Source organism: Ammospiza nelsoni, chromosome 1 (assembly GCF_027579445.1).
Source record: "Ammospiza nelsoni isolate bAmmNel1 chromosome 1, bAmmNel1.pri, whole genome shotgun sequence".
Classification (NCBI taxonomy): domain Eukaryota; kingdom Metazoa; phylum Chordata; class Aves; order Passeriformes; family Passerellidae; genus Ammospiza; species Ammospiza nelsoni.
The window spans coordinates 14,928,259-14,943,263 of NC_080633.1; the positions used below are offsets into that span (position 1 = coordinate 14,928,259).

The following is a 15,005-nucleotide window of genomic DNA, read 5'->3' on the forward strand; positions in this document are numbered from 1 at the left end:
TCTGCTGGAAAAAAAAAAAACACATTCGAGATGCTCCTCATTTTTGGTAAGGTAGGGGCCCATTCCTATAGTCAATTATGATCCCAGACTTGCACTTTCAAATAAAGATATTCACATTGCAGTGCACGCAACTATCAAAGGCTGTCATTTTGGATAAGGCCCTTAGGCATCATTTTCCAAGAGAGATATGCTTCTTAAACTGAATGAAAGTGAAAATTTGAAAAAAAAGAAAAAGAACTTGAAACATGCTGCTGTTAGTCAAAGCTGAAAGTCTGGTCATGGAAATGAAATGTGAAGATTTCAGGTTTGGAGACAGCTGCCTATCTCAGATCACAGCCATAAGGCTTGCAATAACTTACAAAATCGCTTGCATTTTCTAAAATAAATACCAGATGTTTGTTTATCATATGTGCAGAACGTTAAATGTCAAATAATTGCAGGGAAATGCATTTGATGTTCATCTTCAAAAGTACTGTATTTCAACACCACATCTCTTCACAGTCACTCTAACATGAAACACAAGTTCTTGAAACAAAAAGGACAAGAAGGCCAAAACGAAAAGCTAGTTATTAAAGACTTATATCATAATCATAGCTGGAGTAGCCTGCATCTGAGAAAAAGGGGTTACCTCTGGTCACATTAACACTTGGAGACGTCTTTGGAAAGGACATACTGTGTTGACTGAAACTTATACACAGAGGTGGACTCTCCAGACATAAGCTTCAAGATGAAGAAAGCTTCCTGTCTGGTGACACAGCTGTTCCAGAGCTATTACCCTCTGCACTGACTCCTCTGGGAAAAATAGAGAAGACCTGTGTCTTATCACAGCTACACTTTGGTACCTTCAGCTTCCAGTTGTTACTAGCAATTGATATGGTTGCACTTCAATTCTGAACAGTCCCAGTGACTTTTAGAATCTGTGTTTTATGGGCAACTTTTTGCATTTTATAGAAAGCAAACTTTCAAAAATCATTGGAACAAAAACAAAATGCATCACAAAGTGATTAATGAGGGGGAGCTTAACATCCCATTAAAATGTGTCATGCAGTTTCTACATAATTCATTTCTATCATCTTACTTAGAGAAGATTGTTACATTTAGAGCTTAATTTGCAAACATACCTAGGCACCACAGAGGGGTGCACAGTGTTGCAATTCTGTTTGCATGCACCTGGAGAGGGGCAGCTCCCCTCCAGAGGCCACGGCAAGGAACTGTCAAAGGGAAGTAAATGCCTTAAGCCCTACCTCTCTCCTGGACTTTTTCACTGACAGAGTTAGTACTAAACATTCCAAGAGACCCTTCTGCTTCTCTGTTGTTTAATCTCATCTTTCTTGTTTGCACCGCTTCTTTCTCACAAAACACCAATGGAGAAATGTTGTTCTTCTTTCCTTTATCAGTTTGTGAGCAAACAGCCCCTGGCATGCAGCAGGTCTGGGGTCACAGTTTGCCTTTGCAAGGGCTTTAAAGCTGTGCTGAACACTTGAGCTGTCAGACTCCAGGAGAGGACTACTGCTGACATAGTTCCAGTTTGCAAGAGCACACAAAGATTTGCTGACTTGGAGAGAAAGCACATCCATGTGAAGAGATGTGCTCCCTAACAAGGAGAGCCCTCCTTCCTCCAGTAATGTCTTTCTCAGTTACTGGAGCCAGGAGTGCTAATGAGGTTACCTTTCCTTCCTTACTTATAGGCAATAAATCAGAAGTCCCCTCAGAGTCTCCCTCTCTCCCAGTGAGAGAGTTCTGCCAGGTTCTAGGCATGAAAGTACATGTCCATATCCATTGTGTGTTTGGGACTTAATCCTGGGCAGTAAGATGGATGCTGTAGGATATTCAGTGCCCTGGAGTTAAGAAGGTGTATTGAATTCTTGAATTTAGGACCAAGCAAAATTTGGGGCCTGAAGTTTTCTGACAGGACAAGCCTGAGGCCTGAATGATCAGTGACTGGTAGCAATTGATATGTCAGGCATCAAATAATCAAATCTTCCTAAGCTACCAATGTTAAATTTTAACTTGGCTTCAAATACCTAGAACTCTTGTAAAAGGCCATTGCTTGACTTTATTCACAATGAAGTACTTACTGTATATTAAAAAGCCTCTACTAGAATAATTTCAAATCAGTTGGAATGGTACAGGCTTGGGACCCTAATCATTTCAAAACTGAAGAGCTGTTTCAAATTGTAAGAGAGGCAGATCATTTAAATAACTTAGCTCTGTGCTCCCTCAGACTTCCAGATTTTCAAGTGCACTTCAGCCTGGAAGTGAATGTGGTATTGGACATAACTCAGTGCAGCACACTTTACAATCAGCAGAGTACAGCTTGGAGAGCATTTGAAGTTAAGCTGAGATTGCTCAGAGCAATGATGCCCAGATTCCCCCATTAACTTTCAGATTGCAACAATCTAACATCTGAGACTCTCCAGTTACTTTAAATCACTTGATTGTTTTTGTGAGGTGGCGCTGGGATTTTATATTTTTTTTTAAGACTGAATTTTTTTTTATCACACAAAACCAAAATGTTGCAGTATTTCACCCCTAAAGACAAGGGCTAAAATGTTACATATAGACTTCATGAGCCTAACAAACTGGGGCAGGGGCTTTGGCCTGAAAGCCAGTTCTATCTGTCTCACACAAGGCTGCTATTCTTGTGCTGGAGGACTCCAAAATGCCTTGCATATGACATGGGCACTGAGAGAGTGACACTGTCCTCAACAGAACTTCCTTCAGCCTTTTGAGAGAGAATGCACAGCATGTTGATTTAACTGCTCCAGTGCCTTTGGATATATGACATAAATCCAGGAAAAAGGATGCCTGTGAGACACAGGACACACATATTCTGCATCCTACATACTTTGGAAATACTGAAAGAGACTGGGACATTCATGGGGCCATTCAATTGAGAATGGTTAATTCAACCTATTATCCTACTAAACTCTGGACAACTGAAGTAAGGGGGGAAAATTACACTGATTAATATTTTGTGAATAGGGACATTTTTTACTGAAATAAAATTACCTACTTTAGGAAACAAAGGTTCTCGCTACAGACAAAGACAGTGAAGAATTTGATTTTACTTGGTTGGTTGTTATGGCTAAAAAAGGCTGTAAGGAAATGGCAGAGGTTTCAAAACTGTGGTCACCAAACTGACTGTAATAAAGTGTTTTGCCCAGTTTCAGCTATTTGGCAGCTGGGCTTGTGCACGGGGATAAGGGGTTCTTTTGCCAGCAGAACTGAGTAGCCAGCTACTTAGGTAGCTGTATTCCTGCACCCCACATCATTCTCCCAAATATGTTGATACTTCTTGGATGCCACATGATGAATTAGATAAGGAAAAGACCTGGATGAAAAATAAATAATGGGGGAGAGCAAGGTTAACCTAAATCACCTGTCCATTTGTAATGGACAATGTAGTTCCATGAGAGAAGGAGGAGACAAAAGAGTGAAGAAGAGAGATGACCTCTAATACACATTCATGTGCATTTCTCCAGGGAGTTCAAAATGAATTGTTTTCTAATGAGAGAAGTTGGAATTTGAATTTGACAGTTGGAACAGAATTACTAGACTTGTGCTAATGCTTCTTTCTTTTCCCCAAATGCATCATGCAGTACTAGCAACTAATTTGTCTTTTTTCCCAACAAAATCACACAGTGGTTTGTAATTATCTTGTGACCAACTAATATACATTGGGATTCTTCTCTTCTGTTTGCAAGTAATGATCTTCTGGGTTTTAGCAGAATTCTTCTTATCATTCCATAAGTGCAACTTTGATTATCCTAGTAAATGCCATCCCATTTCTACTGCCACAGTCCTCAGGGTCACTCAGCTCTCACTGTATGAGTCTCCTCTGCGTTGACAACACCTTGCAGCTGAGTGTCCTTTGGGAATTTCATTAGCATCTATGCAAGTGCTTAATGAAAGTATTAAGTAAGGTTGTTCAGCAGGCTGGTCCTTGAGGAATTTCTCTGGTAACTCCTCTGCAGTCTGGTGGTTCCCACTTGCACTGATGGTGTCTCTGGTTCCTCCCTCGCAGAGGAAACAGAATTCTCTAGTGTGTGAAGAACATTCCTGGCTAATTAGGCAAATTTTCCTGAATTCTGTGATGACAACATTTACAAAAGAGGAGATTATGTCTATGTTATTGTCAACAATATTTGGCAGTTTGCTTTATATAAAATCCTTATTATTTTTGTAAGGCAGGGTGAGGTAGAGAGGGTGCCACTGCTCCAATGTTGTTACGCTCTGAACTAGTTGTCCTCACATTCCAAATTATTCTCTACCACAGGTCGACCTGGGCCTTCTCCGCTTTGTTTCTGGAATTGGGACCCAAGGAGCCATCTCAAAAGAAACAAAGAAAGAATATTATCTGAAAACGTATCGTGTAGATGTCAGCTCCAATGGAGAGGACTGGATTACACTGAAGGAGGGAAACAAGCCTGTTGTAAGTATTTTTTTTCCTTTTATTGTCTCTCTTCAGCTGAGAAATAGTCTGCTGAACTGTTTAGTTATTATTATCTGTTTAAAAAAGAGGAATAAGGTTTAGTCAGGTTGATCCGCACTATTTCCCAAATCCAAAAGCCAGCTTGTGTCTCAGTAGTAATGGGACACAGAAATTGTTTATGCAAAGCCTAGAGCAGCTGAAAATGGTGTAAGGTGATGCCCTATGTATTGAACTCACCATAATTTGAGTAATTTTCTGGTTTTTTCCTGGACTGTTCTGCTGTTTCCCTGTTTCTCAGAGAATTTCAATGTGACCTTGAGAAAAACATTATGCAGAACTTCTCAAAAAATGTGTCTGTCTGTTATGTGCAGTGAAACTCTGGATATGCAATAAGTCAGTGCCTCAGCTCCCTGTGCATGGCCATGCAGCACTGCTAGCAGATGATTAGTGGTTTGTTAGACTTCCAAGTATCTCAGTGATGGGGGTCATGCAGACAGATGATTAGGCACATCTTTCCATCCTTATAGATTTTTATCACCTTTCCATTTATCAGCAGATTTGCTCTCTGTGACCTCCCAATGAAACAGCTTTAGACGCTCATAAGAAAAAATTGTCATTATCCGCTACCATGAGCATAAAGCTCATTACTGAGAAGTCAGTTCTGCTCCAGCTCGCACATGAATAGCCCCAGTGAGGCTGTGCCTCCCTTCCCACCTCGCTCAGGATGTGCCTGAGAGCAGCATCCCCAGAGGCTGCCAGGGGCTGATGCAATTGGAGTCGTTTTGTGGTACCTCCCTTCAAAACAGCTTTTTTGTGACCCCTCTGTAAAGACACAGAAGAGCTGTACAATATCAAAGTCTATCAGTGTAACCCTGTCTAGCCCTAAATATTTGGTTACTGTTTGTCCCTGACTCATCTGTAAGGGCTATGCCAAGTCCACTACATTTATCTAATCAATGTGGTAACAGTGTTTAACAAATACGTCTTGCTCTTTTTGAAGCCCTTTGGAAAACAATAAAAAATGAATACTGAAAACTTCTCTCTGGCAGGTATTATCCTGGTTTTACTGGAAGTTCTAAAAGTCAGATAACACAATGTGGGCACTGTACAGTGATGTATATAAAGATACAATAATTGTCTTGCCCAAAGTCACAAGAGGGGCCAGGGCAGTGGCTGGTATGAGACACTGGGTTTCCTGACTCTGGATTCTGTAATCTGAACAAATGCTTCTTTCAAAATCAAACCATGCCTGATTTTCATTACCAGCTTCAATTTGTAAACTCTCCAAAAGTGTATTTTACATGAGTTTCTCTTGCACATGCTGTCTTTAATTAGTGAGAACATTTCCTAAACCTGCGTCACTTGTACAAAGAGTTTGTTTAAAAAATCAGTTTTCTAAAATGGCAGTATTTTGCTGTTGATCAAGACAAGAAAAACATATGCACCAGTCTCCTTCCCAGATATTCTAATTCAAATGAAAACTTTGCAGCTGCAGGTCTCAAGGCAGCCATACACCAATGTTGCACTAACTACACATAAAAATCTGGGTACTTTTGCGAAAAGACTCCTTTTCTCTGTCAGATGCAAACTTTGAGAAAACTACATCAGGTCTTCACAGAAAATAAAAAAGTTACTGGAAGGAAATGCAGTTCCATTAAAAATCTCTTACTAGATATGAAACTCTGATGTTAAATTACTTGAGCTGTAACTGAGCCTTATGGGTTGGCAGCTGTGTGCTGTTGGCCCCCGCTCCAAATCAACGCAGCTACTGTAAGGAACAAACAGGAAAGCAGGACAGTGTGTGTAAGAAATGGGAGGATCTCCCATAAAAGGAGAGGGGCCTGCATCCATGGAAAACAACAGGAAATTGGTCCCCTCTACGTGAGGAAGAAGCAGGAAGCTGAATCACCTTCTTTGGACTGGAACATTGCAAGGTTTTGGCTGGGCTAGGAAGGAGTGTGTCTGCAGCATCCTCAACATGAAAGCACAGCACAATCATGTGCTTCTGGTGGAAGTCTCATTGTTCATCTAATTTGACTGCCAGCCTCGGGGGATGCAGGGAAAATCTTGGAGCCTGCTAAACAGATTTTAAATAGACTTCAATCTCAATATGCAAGGCGAAGGAAATACTGAGACCTTGTTGAAAAGGATTTAAAGACAGGGTGTTAACAAAGCAAGGTTTGCACAATACATTTTAAAAATCTTAAACCCAAGGTCAGCAAAATAATATATATATTTATCATAACTATATAGGATTTTTATATGGTCTAATTGAAATCCAAATCTTTAATTTGAGCCTGAGATTTTTTAGCTTTCTGCATTATTTGATGAGTGTACAAGAAATAGAACTGCTTTAGTGGGGCATTGGGGGATTCTTCCAGGACACAGGAGTTGTTGGGTGACGAAGACCAGGGTTTGTCATTCCTGCATATAGATCTGGGCATTAGGAACAACTTTTTTAGTATCATTGAACACCTTACATCTTTGTTTTTCCTCCCCAAGGAAAGCAAACCTGTCTGCAAAAGTTGTGTTAGAAGATTAATGAAATAGTTTCCCATGCAAGTTTTTGTCTCAGCCCCCACAACCAACCCTGGTTAGACCTCATATCAAATCTGTAAAACACAGAACTGTAAGCACCAGTTAAGAGAAAGCCTAACAAATATATACTTTTTCTTTCCACACAAAGGTGTTTCAAGGGAATAGCAATCCCACTGATGTTGTTTACAGAGCTTTTGCCAAACCAGTTTTAACACGGTTTGTGAGAATCAGACCTGTGTCTTGGGAAAATGGAGTTTCACTGAGATTTGAAGTGTATGGCTGCAAGATAACAGGTAGGTCTTGGGAAAGATTATAAAATATGGGGATTTTATTCTGCCTATACTGTGGGATTTATTTTTATGGGTAAAATTCATGAACATGATTTCCACCACAATCTGAATGTAGAAATATTTTTTAAAAAAGATAATAAAACACCACAAACCAAACATCCAGTGTTATCTGAATATTTTTATGATGCTATATTTTAGTTTTATTTACTTTTATTGCAATCGCTTTACAGCTTCATGCAAAATTCCTGAGATACACAGATATTTTGCAAATTCCCATGTCATTTTTTCCCTTCTAACCCTTCAGTCCATCTCTCTTATGTCTGCTATTCATAGGTAGTTCTGAGCAGGTTTCTCAAGGAACACACATGACTAGGATTAAAAGGATTGCAAGGTACAAACACTTGTATCTGAGGTCTGTGCAAATAATGGTGGATATAGTCAAGTTCCAGTCATGATCAGTATGGCAAAGTAATTCCTTTATATCACACAGTTACCTGTCAAAATTTTTTAGAAATATCTTTTTTATAGTTACAAGTTTTCTATAATTTCTACACAGTGGAAGTGCCTTTATCTGTAAAGTAGAAATACAACTTACATTTGAAAGAAAATTATAATGATTTATTAGACTTTAGAAAGCCAAGTTTTCTAGCACATTTTTAGCACTTAATACAGTTCAATGGCATTTTTTGCATAATTTCTACTATTTAGGTTTTTTTTTCTTTTAGAGTGTTTCTTTAGCCTTGAAAATGTTTCTTAGAAGAGGTTTCCATACAGAAGGAAAATAAGATTACTGATTACTTTGTTAGAGAATTACAAGTCATTCTATGAAATCTTTTCAGATTAGATGTAGGTAATCAGATCTACTGTTTCATTCTACATTAAAATTCTTAATGTCTTGTTAGCAGGTACTTCTAATTTTTTTTAATCTAGCATCATAAAAGAAGCAACTATTTCACTTCTGTGTCACCTGAAAAAGTCTGAGAGATAAAAAAAATGCATTAGGAAAATCTCAAGTGCAACAGTAAATTATATTTTCATGTATGAAGATTTCCATTTCCAATATCACCAAAATTAGGTAATCTGCAACGAGGTTTTGGCTGCTTTTGGAAGTTTTCTCTGAGGAAATATTCACAAATTCAGATGGCCCTGCACTCTTTTAGCAAGAAGAATAGAAAACAAGAATAGAATAGGATTTTCTGATCCTTTTGGTTCCCACCAAGCCAAAAATACTTGTCATATTTTGGTACTTCCTGCTAAAACTAGGATGTGCAAGTTTGAACGAATGAAAATTATATACAAATCCAATAGATTACTTTGACTATAAGAAATAAATAAGTAATTAGCTATGATAGTTTAATTGACTGATGTGTCCTGTTTCTGTTTTGGCGCTTGTTCAGAACAACTATTTAATTTATTTGGATTTTTTTTTCTCTGTAGATTATCCTTGTTCTGGGATGCTGGGTATGGTGTCTGGCCTTATTCCTGACTCTCAGATTACTGCATCTACCCAAGTGGATCGGAACTGGATCCCTGAAAACGCTCGCCTGATAACGAGCCGTTCAGGCTGGGCGCTGCCCCCAAGCACCCATCCATACGCAAATGAATGGCTCCAGATCGACCTCGGTGAGGAAAAGATTGTGAGGGGCATCATTGTCCAGGGAGGCAAGCACCGAGAGAACAAAGTGTTCATGAGAAAATTCAAAATTGGCTACAGCAACAATGGGTCAGATTGGAAAATGATCATGGATTCCAGCAAGAAAAAGATAAAGGTAAGGGCAAAACACTGTGCTGAAGAAAAGTTTGCGTTACATTTCCACGCAGCTCTGTCTGACCTTAGGAAGGGCACACAGCTGGGGTGAAGCCAAGGAGGAGGACTCCAAGGGCAGCAGCCCTGAAGGAATGCTGTGGGAGCTGTCCCATGCCTGAGGACAAGAGCTGCCTTAGGACATTTACCTCTCTGGCAGCAAGTTTTGCTGATTCGACACTTAGTTCAGGCTTGACTCCTGGCAACATTGGTGCCTCTCTGGCTCACAACTTACTGCAAAATCCCATGCAAAGGGATTACTCTAAAAAGCCAAACTCTAAAACTGAGAGTAAACAAACTTACTTGAGACAAATTTATTTGAATATTTGAATTACTTTTGTTTTGCTTCTTTTTGTTAGAGCTATAGAATGAGAATGGTGTTACTCAGCTCAGTGGGGTACCTGTTGTGTTTCTCAGCTGCCTGTAGATTGCTTTGAGAGTTTCACAGGTTCTCTGTAGTGATCTGATCCAAGTCCCTCCAAAAGAAAGTGGTGAAGTTTTGGTCATGTTATCCCAAATGAGAAGTACTATTATATTCTCACAAGGGAAGCATCTTGGAGGATGCTTGAGAACACATTTCCAGAGGAGGGCCAAATCAATTGCTGGGTTAGATTCCAAGGAAAAGGAAATAATTGTGGCCCAGAAGAGCTTCTTGGAATGTATCTGTTTTGATTTGGTTTTGGATGTATGCATTTCAGGACCTAAATTACACTGGGCATTTAGCTTATATACTCCAAGTCCCATTGAAGTCTTCCATCCCATTTTGCTATCTCTGCTCACAAAGTGCATTTTTGCCTCAAAAGGCACAACTCTTTCTTAGTCCTCCTACCCAGTTCCTTGAAGAAATGAGTAAGCATGCAGCCCTGCTCACAAATTGGTGCTGTGAGTACTGTAGTACTGAGATGACCAGGGAATCATGTACCAAAACGTGCCCTCAAAAGGCAAATTGTTGTGGTGCTTGGCAGATGGGATCCTGGGAATTGCTCCATTTCTCATCTGTGTTAGTTTGAAAATTAGATGTAAAAGCTGTTTTGCTGTATAGACTCATCCATTGGAGGAACCTGTGTTTCCTTAAAGGAAAAGCTGAGTGGGCCCATGGATGTAGCTTTTCCAAGCACATTTGGTAAATATTGGACTTCATTCTCTCCTGTTTTAATCTCGCTGAATATGTCTGCATTTTCTCACTTTTCATCATTTGTTTGGGGGATTAAAACTAAATGGATTCAGCCTTTGCAGTCATCTCCTTTCTCTTGTTACCATGAGTTTTGACTTCATCATAAAGTGTGAAGGGAGTGTAAATCAACAATGGGATCTTACCATTTTCTTTCTAAAATAGATGTTGTTTTGACATGTACTTCTACACTGTGGCTCAACGAGGGAAAAAAATAATGCCATATGCTTTCGAAGCAGCGCGCCGTCTGCTGCATGGCTTTCTGTTTTCTAATACAGGCACTTGCCATCATTGTCAGAAGTTAGCAGTTTGACAAGAAAACTAGTGTGCTAACTAATGCACTGAGCCCATCCTCAGTTTTCATCACCACCAGAAATTAACTTCCAAGATTAATGGAACGGAGAGGGCTGGAATTCAAATCTCTTGTGGCATAATTATAATCCTTCCTAAAAATTCAATATACTTAATAAACTTTATTCCAAAGCAAAAGTCTTCTTTAAAGAGAATAGGATAAATCCCATGATTTTGGAGCCTGAGGAATTTAAAATGTTAATACTGGAATGTAGTGTTTTTAACTGTAAGTCGAGCTGGATGGGACAGGATGCTATAATGAGTCACAGCAGGAACATGGATTAGAAACAGCCCCGTTATAAGAAATGAAACACATCGTTTCACTTGGTTAAAGTCGTGACTTTCAATAAACAAACAACTGCATTTCATAGAAGAAAGAGCAGTGACAGGCTAAACATAACAACAGAATGTGTCCAAAGGGTGAAACATCACCTTGTTTCTTAGCATGATCTTGTCATTCATGCCTGCAGCTGCTTTCACAAAGCCTGCCATAACTCCTTCCTCTTTGGCTGACCCAATTTCAGCTATTTTTGAGTGTGCAAAATGTTTCCCCCTTTGAGTGCTTTAGCTCAAGCACTCAAAGGAGTGAAAATCACAAATCATCAAATAACCATGCAGAACTCCATTTCAAGATCCAATTTGTATTTCTTGTCCCTGGGCTTGCTTACTCAAGCTTACTCCAAAACGTCATCTTTCTCTTTCATGCTTCTTTCCTCCTTTCGCTTTTTATGGGGGTAGAATGAGTTGTTTTGAGTTTTTTGCTGTTGTTTTTAAAATTACTCTCCTAATTTCTGGTACAAGAAACTTCAGAACACCCTGTCATTTAGAACATCCTTTTAAAATTTTTCTGCAATGTTTATTTTGATTTTAAAATAAGTTAGGCAGATTTTTTCTGCTCACCATCTTAGCTCCTCTTTTGTTTAACTATTATTTATTATACCTTATCTTTGTAGTGGCATACAGCAATTTGTGACATAGCTTGTATAAAGGACACTCTCAAAGTGAAGTTTTGCTGTACACTCCTCTCTCCTCTCCCACAAAGAGTATCAGTATGTGTTTTAAATGAACATTCAAAATTGAATCACAAGCAGCTCTGCTCTACAAAGGACAGTGATTCAATGTAATTCTAGATGCCTATTGAATCCTAATGTCTATGTGTCAGTACTCCATAGTGATGTCTTTTATAAATCAGTTTTCATTATTATATGTTGCTATTAAGACTACTATTAAAAAAGGGAGCAAGGATTCCTCAGATACATGTGTCTGTCTACATTTTACACATAAAATGGCATTCATTCTTTTTCATATAGTAGGTAGCTTTTCTGATCATTTGCACTATATTGTTATTCAAATATAATAATATGTAATTCCATGTCAATTAGATCTGACAAGCCCTCTACACATGAATTTGTGACAACTGTCTTCCAAGCACTGACAGTACACTGGGTCAGCCAGTGCCCCTTGAAGCCACCTTGGAGGTGCAATTTCCCTAGGAAGTAGGAAAAGCAGCATTGATGTTAAAAATTTTTTTTGTTTAATTCTTCACAGTCTCCCATCACTATTGGCTTTTCCAACTGGCACTCTGTAAACAGTGGCTGGAAGCATTGTGATCATAATGCAGAGGTGTACAGTAAAAACAAGGAAGGCTTTTAGAACTGCACTGAAAATCCAAGAAGCAATCAGGATTACCTGTGCTGATTTTCTGCCTTAGGAATCAGACAGCTTTTCCCATGGCCTCTGTTTTCTCTGCTACAGATGAATAGAAGGAGTTCATTGCAGGTTGGGTTTTGTTCCCATCCAAAATGAAGGGCATCTCATGGTTTTTTCCTGAAGAATGATTCCAGTTTCACAGCAATATCTTAGAAGTATCTTATGGTAGCACTTCTAATCTTAAATTTGAACTGCAGTTCAAAGACATTTTTTAGAGTTTTGCCATTTCATTAATTCATGGAAAACGTGAAAATACTTTTACTTCATTGTTATACGCATTTTCATATTTTGTACTTTAAAGGCTTTTGTACATTATATTCTGAAGGCATTTTTTTCTATAAAATAGGCATTTTTTGCTTTTGCCTGTCTTGGGCTATAAAGCTTTCATACCAAGGACCATTTCTTTGTTCAGTTGATTCCTTCTAAGGACTGCTCATCTACATGGAGGCACTTGAGGCGTTGCTGTAAGTCCAAATTATAATGTGTTCTATATGCAAAAGATTAGTGATAAGGAGAAACTGAAGGTATCAAAGAAATGCCATTGAGAGTTGTATTATGTCTGAAGGACCCAAAGTGCGATTCAGAGATGAGATTTTTTGTCTGAAACGTACATTTGCTGACCTGCCTTGCCTGTTGGATTATATTGCAATTTTGTTAGGAAGCAGCTTTTTTCTCTTTCTTCTAATTCTTCTTCAATAGCTGGCTCACTGGAAGAACTCTTGCAGCTACTGCTCCTGAAGTTTAATTTATGCCTTTTGAAATAGCTACAACTTGTGAAGCTCTGTCACTGGGGGAAATCAGATTGAAATTTTCTCTTGAATAGTTGGATTATTATTGTAACCACTTAAAAGGTGACAGGATCTTCACCTCAGCCATTTTTTTTCCCTGAGAAGTGTTGGAAATGTCACCCAGTTAAACCTCAGATCAGAGTGTCATTTAAAAACATGTCTCATTAAACACTCAGCTCTTGTTATGACCCTGATGGATTAGTTGCTACTGAGTTTATGAAAAATGAAATGCATTACTTTTCCGAGAAGCTTTAACAATGTATTTTCCATTCTCATTTAGGATAGGAGTGCCTGACACTTACTAAGCCGTTAGAATATGGCCTACGGCTCACCTAATTCAAAGGCTGCAGAATGAAGGAAAAAAGATGAGTGTGGAAAATGGACTTTTCTTTCTATTTTAACCAGTTGCATTTGTCATGCTTTGCAGACTTTTGAAGGCAACACCAACTACGACACACCTGAGCTGCGGACGTTTGAGCCTATATCGACACGATTCATACGCGTCTACCCTGAGAGAGCCACGCACGGGGGACTGGGGCTGAGAATGGAGCTGCTGGGCTGTGAACTTGAAGGTAATTGCTCTGCTAGAAATGAATGCACTTTATTATTTTCATAAATACATGTTCATAAATACAAATTCTCTGCTTGGTCTGTTGCTGAAGACTGCTGTGTGTGCACAGGCAGCACATCGGACTCTCACTTCCATGACTGCCATTAGTGCTGGTTCTTGGCCTGTTCAGCTCCTCTCTGCAACATTTGAATGTGCCCAAGGCACAATTATTATTCTTTTTCCCCTTCCTTTGTTGAATCACAGTGATACTCTCCACCTGCTTTTCCATTTCCTTAAGCATCCTTCTGATTATACTTTTGAGAATCATAGAACTATTAGGAGAGAATAAAGACAGGAACCTAAATTTTATGTTACCATGATACAACCCTGGAGGAGATGTTTTCCGAGAATGCAGAGGGAGCTTTGCACTAAATATAGTAATTACATCCCTCCATCCTTCAAAGGACCTGAAAGTCACACCACAAACTATGGTAGGCAAAGATCACTGGACTGGACAGTGTATGTGGTGTTACTTTTGGGGGCTAAAGGGGCCTCTTTGTGCTTTACTAAGCTTTAATTTTGCAAGAATATGTAGGAGATGAAAGAGCAGGAAAAGCAAAGTTTAGACATTTGTCCTTGGACTGTGACATGAAGTCTGCTTTGATTTTTGTTATATAAACATAAATATTTAACTTCATAGATAACTGCAGATAACACTATGTGAATTTAACAATTTTATCTGGTGGATGATGACACAGTGGTGAGGCTTATAAACCACACAGCTTAAATATACAGAATAACAAACCATATTATTTGGGGTTTCATATGTCACCTCTTATAGAAGCAGCTGAACAGATTCCCAAGATGAATGGAAGCAACTGCTCTACCTCCATTTCTTTCTCACCATTTCTCCCCCAAGAGGGAAGTGTGAGAGGCATTTGTTGTGAGAACTGATGAGTTCTGTGTTGTTTTTTTTAGTTTAGTGATTGAATTAGTATGATTTTACTTGGCCCGGAAAGTGGGGAGGCTGGAAATACTTCTTAGTTCCCGCAGGAAGTCCTCATTTCCTGTGGGAATACTTAGTTCCTGCAGACTATTGTGCTACTTGCTCAGAAAAAAAGAAAACCCAGCACCTGCCTTATGTAAAATCACAGATTCTGGGCAAAGCCCTTCAGCCACAGGGCTCCTGTAGCCACCCAGCCATCCAGGAGTGAGTCTTGGGCCACCTCACAAGAATATATTGCTCAGTGAGATGGAGGACCATTGCTTTTAGGCAAACTGAAACAGCGGGGACATTTTTGTTTGTCCACTGGGGCACGTCTTTTCACATTTTTTCTTTCTGCTATGGCACACTTTTGATGTATGCTC

The 15,005-nt window shown here is 39.2% G+C and overlaps 1 protein-coding gene across 2 annotated transcripts in view; it reads left to right on the forward strand.

Moving 5' to 3' along the window:
• The window catches only part of NRP1 (neuropilin 1), a 114,872-nt gene that overhangs the window by 76,631 nt on the left and 23,236 nt on the right, over positions 1-15,005 (forward strand). For both annotated transcript variants that reach the window (XM_059484365.1, XM_059484450.1), the window contains exons 8-11: positions 4,280-4,435; positions 7,122-7,266; positions 8,701-9,032; positions 13,515-13,659. In XM_059484365.1, the coding sequence (XP_059340348.1) occupies positions 4,280-4,435; positions 7,122-7,266; positions 8,701-9,032; positions 13,515-13,659 (778 nt within the window). The remainder of the gene's footprint in view (positions 1-4,279; positions 4,436-7,121; positions 7,267-8,700; positions 9,033-13,514; positions 13,660-15,005) is intronic.